The 18,267-nt window shown below is 39.2% G+C and overlaps 1 protein-coding gene across 3 annotated transcripts; it reads right to left on the bottom strand.

Annotated features, from left to right (window-relative positions):
• Positions 1 to 555: 555 nt before the first annotated feature.
• LOC137320447 (G2/mitotic-specific cyclin-B1-like) lies at positions 556 to 13,152 on the bottom strand. 3 transcript variants are annotated; one of them, XM_067982141.1, is made up of 9 exons: positions 13,069 to 13,152; positions 9,562 to 9,687; positions 8,374 to 8,496; positions 7,128 to 7,298; positions 3,344 to 3,502; positions 2,652 to 2,888; positions 1,543 to 1,683; positions 1,356 to 1,466; positions 556 to 785 (listed from the first exon to the last, which is right to left on the bottom strand). In XM_067982141.1, the coding sequence occupies exons 1-9, from the start codon at positions 13,087 to 13,089 to the stop codon at positions 651 to 653; spliced, it is 1,224 nt and encodes a 407-aa protein (XP_067838242.1). In that variant the 5' UTR covers positions 13,090 to 13,152; the 3' UTR covers positions 556 to 650. The 3 variants fall into 3 exon arrangements, with proteins under 3 accessions (XP_067838242.1, XP_067838243.1, XP_067838244.1); XM_067982142.1 differs by having other exon boundaries at positions 7,128 to 7,295; XM_067982143.1 differs by lacking the exon at positions 7,128 to 7,298.
• Between the last annotated feature and the right edge of the window lie 5,115 nt (positions 13,153 to 18,267).

The following is an 18,267-nucleotide window of genomic DNA, read 5'->3' as shown; positions in this document are numbered from 1 at the left end:
GCTGCTACTGTGCTTCAGCAAAACCCTTCTGAATTTATGCTAGCTAGAATGCCAATCACCTGAGTTGCCCCAGCTGACAGATTACCAGTTCTAACCAATCACCTAATTAACTAGGTGACCAACACCACCTCAGGCTACTTGTTTACCACTAACTGAAATTTAACCTTAACTTGCAGTTTTCAGTTAAATACTTGATGCCAAACTTTGGCAAATTTTAGAGAGATCAACCCTTAAGAATCCCCTCACTCAAATTCCCAATTATACACTGTCAAAACCACACTCTTTACAGCTGCTACTCTGCTCTTACAAAAAGGGAAGGCTGGATGGTACAGGTTAGGCCATCATTCTATGGAATCTGGGCAGCCATCTAGCTGCTAGAGGCATAGTCATTGAGTTTTATTTGGATAAACTCATCTTTAAGATGAGATCTACCAGTTTATGAAATGCAAGCAAGTGCAGAGAGGACTGTCAAACCCTCTGCTCATGTAATCCTGGTCCTATTGGTAATACATTCAAGTACAAGTTGAAGCATAGACTTGCATTTAAAAGCTGCTTTATTGATTGCAAATAAAAGATTAGGTAAGAGATTAAAAAATACAAGCTATAATTTAAAAACAGTGCCAGTAATGGTACAGACAACATACTGCTTTTTAAAGATATTGAATCTGTTGAAGTTGTTTAGAAGACATAAGTGGTTTTGACAAATTGAAAATCAGGATAGAGGCCAGCTGTAAGATGGTGCTGATCCTCATCTGGCTGCTTCTAGCATACTTATTCTTAACAGTCTGCATAAGAGAACAAAAAAAGTTAAGCAAATAAAAAACTTTAGCAAACCATATGCTATGATGTATTATCTGGAAGAACTATGTTTAACAGTGTCACGACAGTCATACATACACTAACTAATTGCCTTGGTGTTGCTCCCAGGTAGCCTAGGGTAACTGGAGTGTAGTTATGTTTAGCTGCTAACCTGGCCTGTCTCCACTCAGGTACTTTATGGAAAAAGTAGTGTTTGCTGTTTGGAAAGGGCAGTTTATAGGTTGCCATGTGCTTGTAAATTTCCAGCTGTAGGTCACAAGTACTTTTTGCACACACCTTTGACCATCTGGAGCAAGACTTGTATAAAAAGTTATGTCATGGTGCAGTAAATTAGTTGTATTTTTGCCAGTTTCTGGAACAGACTTGTATGCCTGCTAGGGAGATTTATTGGGGCATCTCACCATAAATATATCTTTCTGCATTTCAGGTACATAATCTAGATGTAGCCTGTGGTGTTCCAAATTGAGGAAGATCTCAAGTCTTCATTTGATTAAGGATTATGGCCAAAAACTACACTGACCTGAATTAAAACTCACCATATGCTTTATGAAGCAGTTATTGACCTGCACAACATTCTTAGCCATGTGTTGCATAACTGGAAGTAGTTCATCCTCTCTATAGGCCAGGTAATACTGCAAGAGGGGAGTCTGAAAAAACACACATTTTCACTGTACATCAGTTAATGTCAATAATTCTAGTTTGAAGCTAAGAAAATATACTCACCCATTCATGGCAATTAAAGAGTTTTTGAGCAAGGTGGAAGCCAGCTGCAGCAATCAGGGAAGGGGGATAATGCACCATCTCATAATCCCCCAGCGTCAGTTCCATCAGGTACTTGGCGAGAGCATGTTGCTCAGTGCTAGCCTGAACAAACAAGATTAATGCTTACATTTATCCTAAATGAGACCTTTAAAAAAAGACAAAAACAGCTGAAAAGGCTAATATAAATAGAGTTTGAAAATGGATTTTAAAATTCGCAGTATTTTCAGATGCTATATATATAGTGACTAGTTACAAAAGATCAAAGACCACCCAATAGCACTTCAAAGAAGGAATTAATTTCATTATAGAATTGATGGAACAAACAAAGCAATGTGATCAAAGCCAAGCTTGGTATTAGTTGATTTTTTAAAAAAACAATTCTATTATGTAGTGACTAGCTAAGTTAAGGCATACAAGAGCTAGGAGAAGTTTGAATCAAACTTCAATTTCACTTACCAAAAATCAGCAATGACAGGTTTATACAGGCATTGGATTGGTTATAGAATCATAGAAAGGTTACAGCACAGAAGGAGGCCATTTAGCCCATCGAGTCAGAGTGGCTCTACGCAAGAGCAATCTAGCTAGCCACTCCCCTGCCCTTTCCCCATAGCCCTGCAAATTTTTTTTTGTTACTGAGAACTTATCCAATTCCCTTTTGAAAAGGGATGATTGAATTTTCCTCCACCACCCACTCTGGTAGTGCAGTCCAGATCCTAACCACTCACTGTGTAAAAGTTTTCCCCTCATGTCACCTTTGGTTCTTTTGCCAATCACTTTAAATCTCTGCCCTCTGGTCCTTGACCCTTCAGCCAATGGGAACAATTTCTCTGTCTAGACATTCATGATTTAATACCTCTGTCAAATCTCTACTCAACCTGCTCTGTTCCAAGGAGAACAATCCCAGCTTCTTTAGTCTTTGTTTAGAGAAAATAAATCTCAAGTAGAAAAGTCACTTCTGAAATTAAGCATTGGATTATTTTCCATATTACAGGTTATTTTGGCTATACTGTGCACTGAAGACAAAAGGGCAACAATGCTGTTCTTTGTTGAATGCAAGAATGGAAGCTTACTTCTGCAACTTTTGATGCTCTTCTGAGAAAGTGCAGCGGAAGTGGTTTGCCAAGAGAAAAGTTAAGTTTCTTCAAAATACACCTCTCCATTTGACGTATTTGAGCACTAGAGTAAGCATCGTCAGTGATGATGACAAAGTCGCCAATTTCTGGAGGATAGACTTCTTCATATTTGGAAGCGACAAACATTGCTGCTACACCAACAAGTTGTAGATTCTTCTTGGTTACTGGGTTATCCTAAGGAAGAATAGTAGTCACAGTTGTGCTGAATTACAATGCCCATGTCACAGCAGATATTTAGCAGAGCCTCATTTACCTGTTCTGAATTTTTCTGTCAGGATTACAATTGAGTAGGGTTAAGACTTACTTTATCTAAGAACCACTGGGCTGCATTACTGAAGCATTAAGCTAGTATTTAAAGGCAGTCTTCAATTTGACTAATTATTGTAAAATTATTTGTTAAATGGAATATTTACATTACAGCTGTGAAGGAGTTGTACACAAAGCAAGTTACTGAATACAGTTAGAGTACTGTCATTTGTTTTTGGTGATCTAAAAAGGCAATGGAACAGACTAAAGAGCCAACATCTTTCAAAAAGGTGTTTTTCCATGGATCAGTGTGGTTGGGAGTAGGCAGTTTATATAGTGGCAAATAAAGGCAAAGGTTCAGCTTCCCCCTTTAAAATTCTTACCTGAAGAAATCGGTCTAAGATAGACACCGTCAAGTACATGGTTTCTGGGAGTAGCCTGAATTTTATCTGAACCTGCACAAGCCAGTCTATTAGGATAGCTCGCATGGCTCCAGTTATCTCTTGTCCCACCAAGTAGTTTGGTCTCACTGCCTGCTCTCTCTGTATTCAGAAATAAAATACACACTTGTTGTGGTAGCATGAAGTAGTCAGTATTTTACATGCTGCTATGAACATCTGCAAACCAAGGTCTTCAGTACAAACAAGATTTTAACAATTCTGTATCAAGGTTAGTCACAGCACAATTTTTAGAAAGACTGGAATTTCACAATGATACTGCCCAAATTCTTGGGCATAAGCTGGCTAGAGAAGACCAGATGAAACATTCAGTGTGGTATTGACTAAAAAAAATCATCTAATATTTTCTATCCCTCTATGCACATTCCTTTTCAATAGCAAGGTCCTATACCAGATCATTAATCATCTTCTGCTCAACATGACAACCTGTTGCATTGGGGTGGGGGTAAAATTGAGTCAGCAGGAGTGGACTAAATTTGTAGCATGTCTACCTTTTAGCTGCCTCAGAGTAATCAATTTTCTCAACCAAGTAGGCAGGTTTGCTTTCAGGCTGCTTGGAAGCTACTAATAATACAAATGGGCCTTCCTTCAGTTCATTTGATCTCATCTCCAGAAAATCAACCCTATCCACATTAGAATGTCTGATAGTGGCCAAAGTCCTGCCCTCAGCTGTGGCTCAGTGGCAACACACACACTTGAGTCAGATGGTCACTCCAGGGAGCACAAAATCTAGGCTGACACTCCAGTGCAGTACTGAACGAATGCTGCACTGTCAAGAGGTGCTATCTTTCAGATGAGATGTTAACTGAGGCCCCAGCTGCCCTCAGGTGGATGTAAAAGATTCCATGGCACTATTTTGAAGAGCAGGGGCATTTTCCCTGCTGTCCTGGCCAATATTTATCCCTCAAACATTAAAACAGATCACATTGCTGTTTGTGGGTCCTTGCTGTGCACAAATTGGCTGCCGTGTTTCCTACATAAGTGACTACACCTCATTGGTTTGTAAAGCACTTTGGAACATAGGAACAGAAGTAGGCCATTCAGCCCCTCGTGCCTGCTCCACCATTTGATAAGATCACAGCTGATCTGTGATCTGGCTCCATGTATCTGCCTTTGGCCCATATCCCTTAATACCTTTGGTTGCCAAAAAGCTATCTATCTCATTTAAATTTAGCAACTGAGTTAGTATCAATTGCTGTTTGCAGAAGAGTTCCAAACTTCGACCACCCTTTGTGTGTAGAAATGTTTTCTAATCTCACTCCTGAAAGGTCTGGCTCTAATTTTTAGACTGTGCCCCTACTCCTAAAATCCCCAACCAGCAGAAATAGTTTCTCTCTATCCACCCTATCTGTTCCCCTTAATATCTTATAAGCTTTGATCAGATCACCCCTTAACCTTCTAAACTCTAGAGAATACAACCCCAATTTGTGTAATCTCTCCTTGTAACTTAACCCTTGAAGTCTGAGTATCATTCTAGTAAACCTACACTGCACTCCCTCCTTGGCAAATATGTCCTTCCGAAGGTGCAGTGCCCAGAACTGCTCACAGTACTCCAGGTGCGGTCTAACCAGGGTTTTGTATAGCTGCAGCATAACATCTGCCCCCTTGTCCTCTAGATATAAAGGCCAGCATTCCATTAGCCTTGATTATTTTCTGCACTTGTTCATGACACTTCAATGATCTATGTACCTGAAACCCTAAGTCCCTTTGGGCAGCCACTGTTTTTTAAACTTTTTACCATTTAGAAAGTACCCTGTTCTATCCTTTTTTGATCTAAAGTGGATGACCTCACATTTGTCTACATTGAATTCCATCTGCCTCAGTTTTGCCCATTCACCTAATCTATCAATATCCCTTTGTAATTTTATGTTTTCATCTACACTGCTTACAATGCCACCAATCTTTGTCATTGGCAAACTTAGATATGAGACTTTCTATGCCTTCATCTAAGTCATTAATAAAGTGAATAATTGAGGCCCCAAGACAGATCCCTGCAGGACCGCACTAGTCACATCCTGCCAATGTGAGTACTTACCCATTATCCCTACTCTGTCGCCTTTCGCTCAGCCAATTTCCTAACCAAGTCCATACTTTTCCCTCGATTCCATGGGCTTCTATCTTAGCTAACAGTCTCTTATGTGGGACCTTATCAAATGCCTTCTGGAAGTCCATATAATAACATCCATTGACATTCCCCTGTCCACTACTTTAGCCACCTCTTCAAAAAATTCAATCAGGTTTGTCAGGCACGACCTACCTTTCACAAATCCATGCCGGCTCTCTGATTAACTGAAAATGCGAGGTGTTCAGTCACCCTATCCTTAATTATAGACTCCAGCATTTTCCCCACAACAGATGTTAGGCTAACTGGTCTATAATTCCCTGGTTTCCCCCTCCTTTCTAAAAAGGAGAGTGACATGTGCAATTTTCCAATCTAGAGGGACAGTTCCTGAATGTAGAGAACTTTGAAAGATTATAGTTATATTTTGGGATGGCTTGAGGTTGTGAAAGGCACTATACAAATGAAAGTATTTCACCACACTACCTGGCAACCTATTCCAGCTGTTTACAAAACAAATACTTGCCATCTGTCCTAAATTTGCCTTTACAATCCTCAGTGCCTTTACACCTTGCTGCATCAGACTATGGTTTTGGACTTAATAAAAAAAGTACCTTCAAGGCATATTTCATAGTGGTTGACATTGGGAATCAGCTTCATTGCTCTACATTAGCACAAGCCTACAAAACTCCTAAAATGAGGAATCTAATAAGGTTTGATCTGCCTCTAGGGCTCGGATGTGCTCATGTTACAACAACCAGAGCTGTACATGGCACTCTAGTTCAACCTGACCAAGGAATCATGTACCCTCAGGATCTAGACAATCAATTTGGCAAAAAAAAGTCAGCATCTCATTTGCTTATTATTGCTTTTGTCAGACACTACAGAACTTTTCCTTGGCAAATTCTTTTCCCACCCATGGATTAGATGTACCTAATATTTTTACTCAATATGTAGAACCTTGCATTTGTCCATATTAAAATCCAGTTGCTACTGTTCAATCCAAGTGCAAACCCTGGGCTCCAAGATCTTGGCATCCTCCTGAAGCCCCTACTTCCTTCTCATCACCCAGCTCCAAAGCCAATCTCTTCTCCCAATGTTTGGAGTGATCTTCAAATTAGTCTACATTGCACAAGTCTAAATTCTAGTGCATTTATTGAGGGAGAGGGGGGTGGCAGCAAGAAAGGGAGGAGGCACAGCAGGTATCCTTGGGACACCACTATCTCCCAGTCCCATTGACTACTCTCTACTTCCTTTAACTGATTACTAGTCCACACCTTGTCCAAAATACCCATTTTGCTTTGCTTATGAAGGTGGCTCAGCAGTCCTTCATCCTAGACATTTTGGAAGTCAAAGTACATAAAGTTAATTGGATCTTCTGCAAAAAAGGTAGACAGACAAGATCTACCTTTTCTAAAGTACTGTTGGCCATCATTTAGTAGGAGTTACCCTTCCTATTTGATTTCTCCAGGTACTCTTCATTTTGTTTGATTTCCAGTTTATTTGACAGATGTTTGGGGAGGGAGAGCAAATTTTAGCAACTTCTTTTAGGGACAGGGACTCCAAGTTATTGTAGAATATTGCATTCTACCACCCTGGTTTGGTAATACACTGCAGGAGCTAGTTAAAGCAGAGTGAAGGAAATCTGACCTCAAGTTGTCTCAAATATTTGTAGACATCTTTAACATATTCACTACACAGTATTGGATTGTTGCCATCATTTATATCAACATCTTCAACAGGCAGGATTTCATCTGAGAAGGCTTCACATAACTCTTCAGACATGCATACTGAAATTTCCATTGGGGATGGTGGTACCTGCTACAATAGATACAATGAGTTAACCCAAATTAGAATAGACAGTCTAGGTATGATGAGTCCAAGTTAAGCATCTTCAAAGTGGTCTTCATTTCAAATTGTACATCATAAGCCATCTTACTGAAAAAAATGCTACTCAAAATTTGTATTCACAAAACAATTAAATTTAGTATGTCCAATGATATTTAATTGCTTCTTGTGATCCACATTTCAAATATTTGCTCTTCATGGAATAAATGGCTCAGTATAAAGCCAATATACATATAGGAATATAAATTCCTTTGCTACTATTATTTCTGAAGGTCAGCCCAATACTTTCAGCTTATTGTCAGCAATGTAACATGAATCAGTAAAGCAAAAAAAAAGTTTGGAGTAACAAGAGTAATCATTCCCTTCAGGGAAAATGACCATCTAAAATACCTTATTTACCATTAAATTTTATTTGTTTCATTACCTCAATACAAGAAATTTAGATTTTTTTTAAAAAAAAGAAACTTTAGGTTTGAAGAGAAAACTATTTTGAGTTAGAGATTGAATAATTAATTTCGAGCAGAAGACTATGGGTCCATCTAGCTTGCCTAGTTATCCTCAAGATTTTAAGAGCTATGTATCCCTTCATAAGCAAAAACTAGTCTATTTTACTTTTGAAACTGTTCAACCACCTACACTGATAATTTTGTTGATTTTTGCTAAAGAAATAGTCCAAGGATTATTTAAGTTTTTCATTTTGAATCTCTCCCTGTTCTGGAATTCTGTACACTGTAGGAAAGTGTCCTATTTCCAGCTTATTAAAACTAGATCACAAACAAAGTCCCAGGGGGTAGAGGATACTCTATTTTAAGAGCTCTAATATTGAATTTTCCTACTAGTTGAAACAGAATCTCAAGTTACTATTTAACCTGAAAGCCCCAGCAATTGCCAAAAATTTGCAGTTCAAAATATTCTCAGCTGCAGTTGTCAGGAATTCATTTCAATTATGAATTCCATGTTGCATAAACCAGATTGCACATTACCAAGCAAAGTCTAACGTTTAAAGCATATATACTGCTTTTAATAGATCCTCTTATGAAATCCAAACCTTTACTACATCTTCAGAGGAGTGTTCTTTTGGTGGTAGAACTTCTGGTTGTTTGCACATCTTCATTCGCTCTATTTTTGGGGCCACAATTTTTTCTGTCTTTGCAGCAATCACAGTTTGTTCCTACAACAAAAAAAAAATTCTTGTATCCACCCTAACCAAATAACCCAGCTCAACTAATATGGTTACAAGAGACAATAATTATTCAAGAACACCAGCTGCAGTTAGTTCATACCTTAGGGTAAGCTAGCGGTAAAGCATTCTCTACTGTTGAAGACTCTTCCAGGTTCCTCAAAACTAGAGAAATGGCCACTTTGTCTGTAACTAAAGTCGCAATACAGCTGTTCACAAGCCCACAATATCCATGAGGATATATCAGTTATATTTACTTTTTTGCCAACTGAATAGGCACATCAACTATGCCTGCATTCTGATTCCCTCTCCATGACTTGGCTTAGTTGATGCATTCTCACCTGATCCAGGGGGTTGTGGGTGCAAGCCCCACTATGGATTGGGATCATAATCAAAGATGATCTTTTAGTGGAAGCACCATGGGAGTGCTGTCTTGTGGGAGACATTAAACCAAGATATCATCTGCCTGCTCAGGTGGATGCAAAAGATCCTATGGTGGTGCTACTTCAAATGAGAATTCTCCCAGTGTCCTGGCCACTAAAACAGGTTACTCAGACCTAGCAAACAAATTGGCTGCCATGTTTACTTACACAAGTGACAGCACTTGGAACATCAAGGACAAAAAAAAACTATAATTGCAAGTTCTATTTACAAGCATGACTTCACCTGCTCGCACTAAAAACAGTAGTCCATCAAGATTTAAAGATTAATATAGAAAGTTATTTTTTCCCCTCAAACATAAAAACATTTTCAGATGGAGATTTTAGAATGCAATCAAAGCAGAACTAACAGGTCAAATTTGCAATTTTAGTACAAATGTACTTGTCAAGCTAATGAAGTAGCCAAGAAACACCCAAGTTAATAAACTAGATACTAAAAGATTAATTGTGTGTGTTTTGGGTTGGCTTAAAATAGTCTTGCTAGGCTATAATTGGTTTAAAACATTATACCAAATCTAGAAGAACTCAAGTTGCACAGGGGAAAGGGGAACAGATGTTTAGTTCCCCCAGTTAGGAATTAAAGTGTGAATTGTGTATTTAATTAAATCAGATTCACCTTTTTCAGAGCCAACTTAGTTCCACATGGCTTGTTTTTGATATCCACCAAAGCAATTCTACATTCCAAGCCAGTCGTTGGTCGACTATTTTTTGGTTGGACATCTGCAGCACCAGCTTGGGTAGCCTAGAGGAAAAATACTGCTGTTACTGTGAGCTGCTATGGCTGACTAGAAAACAGGAGCCATTTAAATGGTAAAGTTTCAACATGTAGATAATGGGGAAAAAACAAGTCTGACACAAACTCATGCAGTATTGTTCTCCCAGCACAACTCTTATATCCAACACACCCAAGACCCACAGCAGTGGCTTTCACTCTATGCAAATCACTAGTTTAACCAGTTTTTTTGATCTACAAGTTACTATCACACCATGATTTAAAACATACCACTTGGACCAAACTTTTAGTCACTTGTCCTAATGTCTCCATATCAATTTGTTTTGACTGATTACACACCCGTGAAGCACCTTGGGATGTTTTACTACATTAAAAAGCACTATATAAATGCAAGTTATTTTGTACACTCAGTAAATACAAGACCTAATGTAAACCTTTATATCCACATACTGTTAAGTGAAGTATTCCTATTATTTAGTACAAGTAAGTGAACAAGAGGGCATAAGGAAAAGCTTCCCAGTAAGGTCTGGGACAAACATTAAGTTTAGGAGGGTTTTTTTTTTTGCCCCTCATCTATTGAGTTTCATGTATGCAGCCAATGGTGCACAAATAAGACTACTGAAGTTTTCAGATAGGATTCAAAATTGATGCAAGAAATTAGATCTTTATGGCACAACCTGTTTATTTTGAGTCAAGGTAGAATATTTATCAATATACCAGGACACAATCACTAATATCTGCTGCATGGAAAGTCTTACAAGTTATACTTTTCCAAGAATGTGCTTGCTAGGTCTCAAATGCTTGATAAAGTATGAAGCAGGTTGATTTGAAGGGCAGGGGCAAAATGGATCTTGTTTAATATTACTGACAAGGGTATCATTATTGTATTCTTTGATTCAGGATGCCACATTGGAAAGCAATCAAGATAATGAACAACAGGAGGATGAAAAGAAAGTGCTGGTTTAATAAAGGGAAGGCAGTAGTAATAAAAATAGAAAATGCTGGAAGTACATACCTAGTCTGCATCTATAAAAACAGGTTACAACATTTCAGATGCATACCTGCCATCAGATTTGAGCAGCTACTATTTGACTACTGATCAATAGTCAAATAGTAGCTGCTCAAATTGGAAAGAAGTTAGAGTAACCTAAAGTTCAGTCTTAGAGCCTTGCTATTTAAATATTGGCTTGGACAAGAGTATAGTCAGCAAAATCACACGTTTGCAGAGATATCAACATTGGAGTCAGGGGAACTAAACATTTAGGTAGTGCAAGTCAATAGGCAGCAGGTAATATTTTACATTTGTCTAGATCAAGTTGTAGAGACGAAATGCAGCTCACTAATAAGTTTATGGTATAGTGGACCTATAAAAGCTGGCATTGGTTTTTAAAGCATATACAAGACACCAGGTTGCATTAGCAGAAAGAATAAGGTTTTAATGTTGCAGATCCTGTCTGGGGTCTTTGTACAGTCATGATTAACTAATGCAAAAGTATTATTGCCCTAGAGGGAGTATAGAGGGGAACAAGTGATTCCAGGTAAAATGGACTTCATTCAAAGTGAAGTCACTTATTTAAGTAAATATAGAGAGCCAATTTGTACACAAGGTCCCATCAACAGTAATGGGGTGACAACCAGTTAATTTGTTTTGGTGATATTGGTTAATGGATAAATATCAACTAGGTCATTGGGAAAACTTACTGCTCTGCTTCAAGTAGTGCTAGGGAAGCTTTTACAGCCAATTTAACAATCACTAATGGGACCTTGGTTGTGTTTCATCCAAAAGACAGCACCAACAATGCAGTACTTCCCAGTGCTGCACTGAAGTGTCAGCCTAGATTACATACTCAAATTCTAGAGTAGGACTTGAACACTGAACCAAGTTCAATCAGTTGAACACAACCTGATCTTTACAAAATCTACTTGCTTATGTTTTACCAAGTATTCACTAATGTGGATATAACTAGTTTATCATTTCTTGTCTTATTCCTTTCTTAAACAGGGATGAAAAACTTACCCACCCATCCCCCACCAGCAGTATGCACAAGATGTTTGTAAAAAAGGTTTGTGGCCCCACCATCCAAGTCAATATTCTGGGATGTACACCACCCAGGCCTGTTGACTTTTCCCCACACAATCCCATTTTTATCTTTAATGATGGGAGCAGGGGGAAAGCAGTGAGTTTCTTTAATGATTAAAAAAAGGAATTGAAAGTTGATCCAGGCAAATGATTTACTATAGCAATGGATTCAAATATCAAAAGGGAACATATGTTAAAAGTTAGTTAGAATGGTCAGGATTATCCTTCACCAAGAAGTGACAAAAGTTGTGGATGAGTTACTCGAGAAGGCTACTGAAGCAGAGGCAAAGGCAATTAGTGGCTTCAGGTACAATTGGGTACCTTTTTCTGAGAAAAGGGGGGTTAAGGGTATGGGGAGAAGGATCTGAAAGAAGTACAGGCTGTTCTTTTGTTTAATATTTCCATCCTGAGAAAGTCCCTCCATCCACTTTTGCTTTTGATTCCTATAGAGTCAAACACTCCTAATTCTAAAGCAATGCTAAATACTTAACTCATTGCCAAAAGTGCAACCACTCAAATAGTCGGTCAAGAACTGGAATGCTCTTAATAGTTCAGAGGATACTTGGGCTAAGTCGTTGTTAATGTGAATACTGTTCCTAACTTTGGAACACAAATTATAAAAGCAAGGGAGAATCTAAAACGTTAGGTCCTTCTGCTTGTAACTGAAAAAAAATATTCTGGATGGGGAGAGAAAGAAACACAAAAAGGTGTACGTGTAAATTAACATTGAGCACTAGATACACAAACTAACATGTCAAACGTGGGCCTGAAAATTTTGATACAAAAGCTAGAGAAGACAAAGTCTTGCGTGCAGGCAGAACCGTTGCTTAAAAAAATAAAGTAAGCAGTGAGGAAAGAGTCCAACTCCGTTGGAGATCCAAATAGTGGAAACGAGGTAGTCCGCCTTATTGACAAAGCATTCCTCAGCCAATTAACATGTTATCATTGGTAGCGATCAAGGTAGATTGCGTAAAAGGCTCACGCTATTTTGACTAATATATAGCCCTGAAGTGAATGAATCCGGTTATTAGGAGTGGTGAACATGGCAGCTAGTATAAAACACAAATAACCAGCGAGCCACAGAAATTATTATGTCCTCGCCGGGAACAAACGAAACGATAGGTAAAGTTTCACACTCTACTAGAGAGTTAACAATTCGCTACGCCCAAAAAGCAAAGTGTTTTGATAAAGTGCCACCTGCAATTGACACAAACTAAACTAATTAAAGAAATATGAACTGCATTTCGTATTCGTAGAAAGCTACTCTAAAATTTCTAATAAAGCTACTGAACCGCTATTAGTAACCGTACCCGTTTTGTTCGGAAAGCCATTCTTTCACCGCTTACTTGTTCTCGAACTGCTAAAGCGCTTCACCCAGTACACTTTTTTATTTTCACCCTTCAGACCTCTCATTCCCTGCTGCTGCCCGGTTCTTTTAAATCTGCCGCCTCAAATTCTGATTGGAACAAACCAGAAAAACCAATGGAGTTAATTGAGATTCCATATTGGCTGAAAACACCAGCTCTGAACCTGAGAACCAGAAACATATTACGTGGCAACACAGACACCTTCCAGCCAGCCAACTTTCATCGACTGGAATTGTGCAAGATGAGTAAGAATTAAGATGTAGCTTTGAAAGAGGGAGACACGCCATTGTTTAAACCACATTAAAAGATAATAATCTCTGGTCAATGTTGTAGTTGACGGTCATTCAATTTTGGGAGCAGTCATGCAAGTCTGGCAGAAGATGTGCCACTATTTTCATATTCCATAAGGTCTGTGTGCCTGCTGTCTTCTGTGGCACACTATAAATATTCCTCCTTTGGCGTAGGTGAAATTTGGATTTTTTTTCTGCACTTACTGGAAGGTGATTCAATTCCATTTTTCACTTTCCCAAAAAGGCAAGTGCTTTCTTAAAAGTGATTATGTTTTTAAGATATCTGTGAATAGGACATGTTCTTTCCACATCAAAAGCCATACATTATGTTTCTAGGCCAGTGCCAAAGCTGGAGACCGTTTTGATTGGAAGCAGGCAAATGTATCCATATTCGAAAGGAAAGGATAAATATAATCATAACATGGATTCATAGAATCATAGAAAATCATAGAAAATAGGAGCAAGAGTAGGCCATTCGGCCCTTCGGGTATGCTCCGCCATTCAAAATGATCCTTCTTGAATATATTTAATGACTTGGCCTCCACTGCCTTCTGTGGTAGAGAATTCCACAGGTTCACCATCCTCTGAGTGAAGAAATTTCTCCTCATCTCGGTTCTAAATGGCATACCCCGTATCCTGAGACTGTGACCCCTGGTTCTGGACTCCCCAGCCATCGGGAACATCCTCCCTGCATCTAGTCTGTCTAGTCCTGTTAGAATTTTATATGTTTCGATGAGATCACCTCTCATTCTTCTAAACTCTAGTGAATATAGGCCTAGTCGACCCAATCTCTCCTCATACGTCAGTCCTGCCATCCCAGGAATCAGTCTGGTAAACCTTCGTTGCACTCCCTCCATGGCAAGGACATCCTCAGAAAAGGAGACCAAAACTGCACACAATACTCCAGATGTGGTCTCACCAAGGCCCTGTGTAACTGCAGTAAGACATCCCTGTTCCTGTACTCAAATCCTCTTGCAATGAACGCCAACGTACCATTTGCTTTCCTAACTGCTTGCTGCACCTGAATGCTTGCTTTCAGCGACTGGTGTACAAGGACACCCAGGTCTCATTGCACCTCCCCTTTTCCCAATCTATCACCATTCAGATAATAATCTGTCTTTCTGTTTTTACAACCAAAGTGGATAACCTCACATGTATCCACATTCTTTGACTTTACATCAAAATTGATAACATAATAGAAGCAATTATAAGAATAACCTAATAAATAACAGTAAACCGACTTCAGAAGGAAAAGATGCTACCTGACCAACCTCCTCAACTTTACTGAGGAAGTGATTTCTCAAGTGGACAGTGAGAAACGTATAATGTGGTGCACTTAGATTTTGAGAAACTCTTTGGTAAGGGTCCTCATGAATGGCTGGTACTGAAACTGAAAGCAGAGGGAATTCAGGTAAAACTTAGATGTAGATAAAATAGCTAAAGGAAATGAAACAGCATATAGTTTTTCGGGAATGATGTGAGGGAGGGAAGAAAGTACTGAGTGGAGTGTCACAGGGATTGGTGCTGGGACCCTTACTGTTCTTAGTTTACATTGACGATTTGGATTCAGAAACCCAGTGCAAATTGGTTAAAATTGCACATGGTGGACTCGTCACGTCTGGTCAACCGATGTAGTTACTTCTAAGGAAGTTCCTGCCATCTCAAATAAAAACATTGAGGCAGACTGGGCTGATTGGAATCAATTATTCTATGATTCTATGAATGCCAAGGCCTGACAGCCCAGTGCAAAGAAGTAAAGATAAGTGATAGACTCTATCAGGAGCTAGTGGTGGAGTAGTGTAGTGGTTATATTACTGGACTAGTAATCTAGAGGCCTGGACTACTAATCCAGTCTGAACCTAAATTCATAATCCCACCATGGTATATTTAAGAATTTGAATTCCGTTTAAAATATATCTTGAAATAAAAACACAAAACTTTATCGTTAAAAAAAAGCCATAAAGCTGTCAGATTGTTGAAAAAACCCAACTGGTTCACTAATGTCCTTTAGAGAAAGAAGCTGGTCTGGCCTATATGTGACTCCAGTCCCATACCAGCATAGTTAACTACCCTCTGAAAAAGCCTACCAAGCCACTCAGTTCAAGAAGAACGCCCACCACCACCCACAGGGCAAAGGATGGCAATAAACACCAGCCTTGTCAGTGACACCCACATCCTGAGAATTCATTTTTTTTAAACTAGAAAGAAAAAAAATCTGCAACATTAAACTAAATTATACAGAACTTCGCCTGGGGCAGATGCACTGTTAAAGCCTCAGGACCAGTATGAAACTTCAGCAATATCAGGTTAAATAAAGTGGGAGTGAAGTAACTAAAAAGGAGTCTCCAACCTAAAGAACTTTTAAAGGGGCAGCAGAAACAGAAGCAAATTTAAAAAGTGAACTCGAAAGAGAAGTCAAAAGTCAGAGGGAAGCAGTTGATAAAAGTTAAATTGAAAGGGAGCACCTGCCAGAAGCAAAAGTTAAAGGGTCCACTGGGACAAACCGAAATTAAAATAGAGCACCTGAGGATAGTAAAAATGAAAAAGGAGTACCCAAAGGAAGCTAAAATTAAAAAGAAGCACCCAAGAGAGGTTGAAAAAAAATGTAACAAAAGAGGGCACCAGAGAGAAGTAAAATCAAAAAGGGAGAATTAAATTTAGAGGGAAGTCCTTTATGCAAAGTATTACAGAAGTAAAATTAAAAGAGGCAAATTGGAGAATTAAAAGAAATAAAGTGCACACAAGAGAAATTAAATCGAAAGGGGGTAAAGAGAGAAGAAAGATTAAAAGGGAAGGAGCTGAGTGAAGTATATTTTAGATGGAGGTCATGAGATATGTTTGCTGTGAAATGTTAATATATGAATAAACCAGATGGACAGAGATGTCTATTGATCGATACGGAACAGCTTATGTCTTTAAAGAGAAAGGTACAAGAATTTACAAATGCAGACAAAAATGAGGTGATTATCGATCAGTAAGTGATTCATTATGAGTCAGTGAAATGCCTGAGTTAACATTAGATTTCAGAAGGGAATCATCAAGGATTGGAGCTGGAGCTTGGTACAAGTAAGTCAGGGTTGCCATGAAATGGAGACCAATGTGGATGGAAACCAAGGAAGTAAGAATACTGGATGGAGTTAAGTTGTTAAAAAAAGCAAGAAACATAAGAAAGAATGTAAGAATAAACCCAGCAACTACAGGCCAGTCAGTTCAACCTCGGTGGTGGAGAAACTTTTAGAAACGATAATCCGGGACAGAATTAGCAGTCACTTGAACAAGTGTGGATTGATTAGGGAAAGCCAGCACAGATTTGTTAAAGGCAAATTATGTTTAACCAACTTGATAGAGTTTTTTGATGAGGTAACAGAGAGGGTAGATGAGGGCAATGCAGTTGATGTGGTGTATATGGACTTTCAAAAGGCACTTGATAAAGTGCCACATAATAGGTTTGTCATCAAGATTGAAGCCCATGGAATAAAGGGGCAGTAGCAGCATGGATACAGAATTGGCTAGGTGACAGGAAACAGAGAGTAGTGGTGAACGGTTGTTTTTCAGACTGGAGGGAGGTGTACAGTGGTGTTCCCCAGGGGTCGGTGCTAGGACCACTGCTTTTCTTGATATAAATTAATGACTTGGACTTGGGTGTACAGGGCACAATTTCAAAATTTGCAGATGATACAAAACTTGGAAGTGTAGTGAACAGTGAGGAGGATAGTGATAGACTTCAAGAGGATATAAACAGGCTGGTGAAATGGGCGGACACGTGGCAGACGTGGAAAATGAGAAGTGATACATTTCTGTAGGAAGAATGAGGAGAGGCAATATAAACTAGAGGGCACAATTCTAAAAGGGGTACAGGAACAGAGAGATCTGGGGGGTATATGTGCACAAATCATTGAAAGTGGCAGGGCAGGTTGAGAAAGCTGTTAAAAAAGCATACAGGATATTGAGCTTCATAAGTAGAGGCATAGAGTACAAAAGCAAGGAAGTCATGACGAACCTTCATAAAACAGTGGTTCGACCACAACTGGAGTATTGTGTCCAGTTCTGGATAACACACTTTAGGAAAGATGTGAAGGCCTTAGAGAGTGTGCAGAAGAGATTTACTAGAAAGATTCCAGGGATGAGGGACTTTAGTTACGTGGATAGACTGGAGAAGCTGGGATTGTTTTCCTTGGAACAGAGAAGGTTGAGAGGAGATTTGGTAGAGGTATTTAAAATCATGAAGGGTCTAGACAGAATAGATAGAGAGAAATTGTTCCCATTGGCAGAAGGGTCAAGAACCAGAGCGCATAGATTTAAGGTGATTGGCAAAAGAACCAAAGGTGACATGAGGAAAAACATTTTTAGGCAGCGAGTGGTTATGATCTGGAATGCACTGGTGGAGGCAGATTCAATCGTGGCTTTCAAAAGGGAACTGGATAAGTACTTGAAAGGGAAAAAACTTGCAGGGCTACGGGGAAAGGGCGGGGGAATGGGACTAGCTGGATTGCTCTTGCATAGAGCTGGCACAGACTTGATGGGCCGAATGGCCTCCTCCCATGCTGTAACCTTTCTATGATTCTATGAATGTAAAGCTACCTAACGAACAGATACCAGGCACTGTCCAGCAATGCAGAAAGGTCATAGAAGAAAAGGTAGCTAAAATCCAGAGACGATAGCTTGGACAAAGTCGCAGTCAGTATAGTCACAGGGAATTTGTAGTAGTAGGGGACTTCTAGCACAGGAAGTTGGATAGTCCTGGGTGTCATCAGAACAATACCTATAGAATGATGAGTTGTCTACCTGGAGCTAGGGCACTACATATTGAGGAAAGAATAGAAGGGATATTAAAGGGAATAGGAGTGGACCC

Source organism: Heptranchias perlo, chromosome 4 (assembly GCF_035084215.1).
Source record: "Heptranchias perlo isolate sHepPer1 chromosome 4, sHepPer1.hap1, whole genome shotgun sequence".
NCBI classification, from domain to species: Eukaryota; Metazoa; Chordata; class Chondrichthyes; order Hexanchiformes; family Hexanchidae; genus Heptranchias; species Heptranchias perlo.
The sequence above is the reverse complement of the archived record's forward strand: the minus strand, read 5'-3'. Positions and strand labels throughout refer to the sequence as shown.

Bases quoted from the DNA above. Each gene is read 5' to 3' on its own strand.
- LOC137320447 (XM_067982141.1), bottom strand. From the start codon at position 13,089: ATGGCTTTCCGAACAAAACGG. The intron at 8,497-9,561 runs GTGAATCTGATT...TTTTTGTTGTAG, and splicing joins CTAAGTTGGCTCTGAAAAAG to GAACAAACTGTGATTGCTGC. The intron at 2,889-3,343 runs GTAAGAATTTTA...ATTCTTCCTTAG, and splicing joins TCTTAGACCGATTTCTTCAG to GATAACCCAGTAACCAAGAA.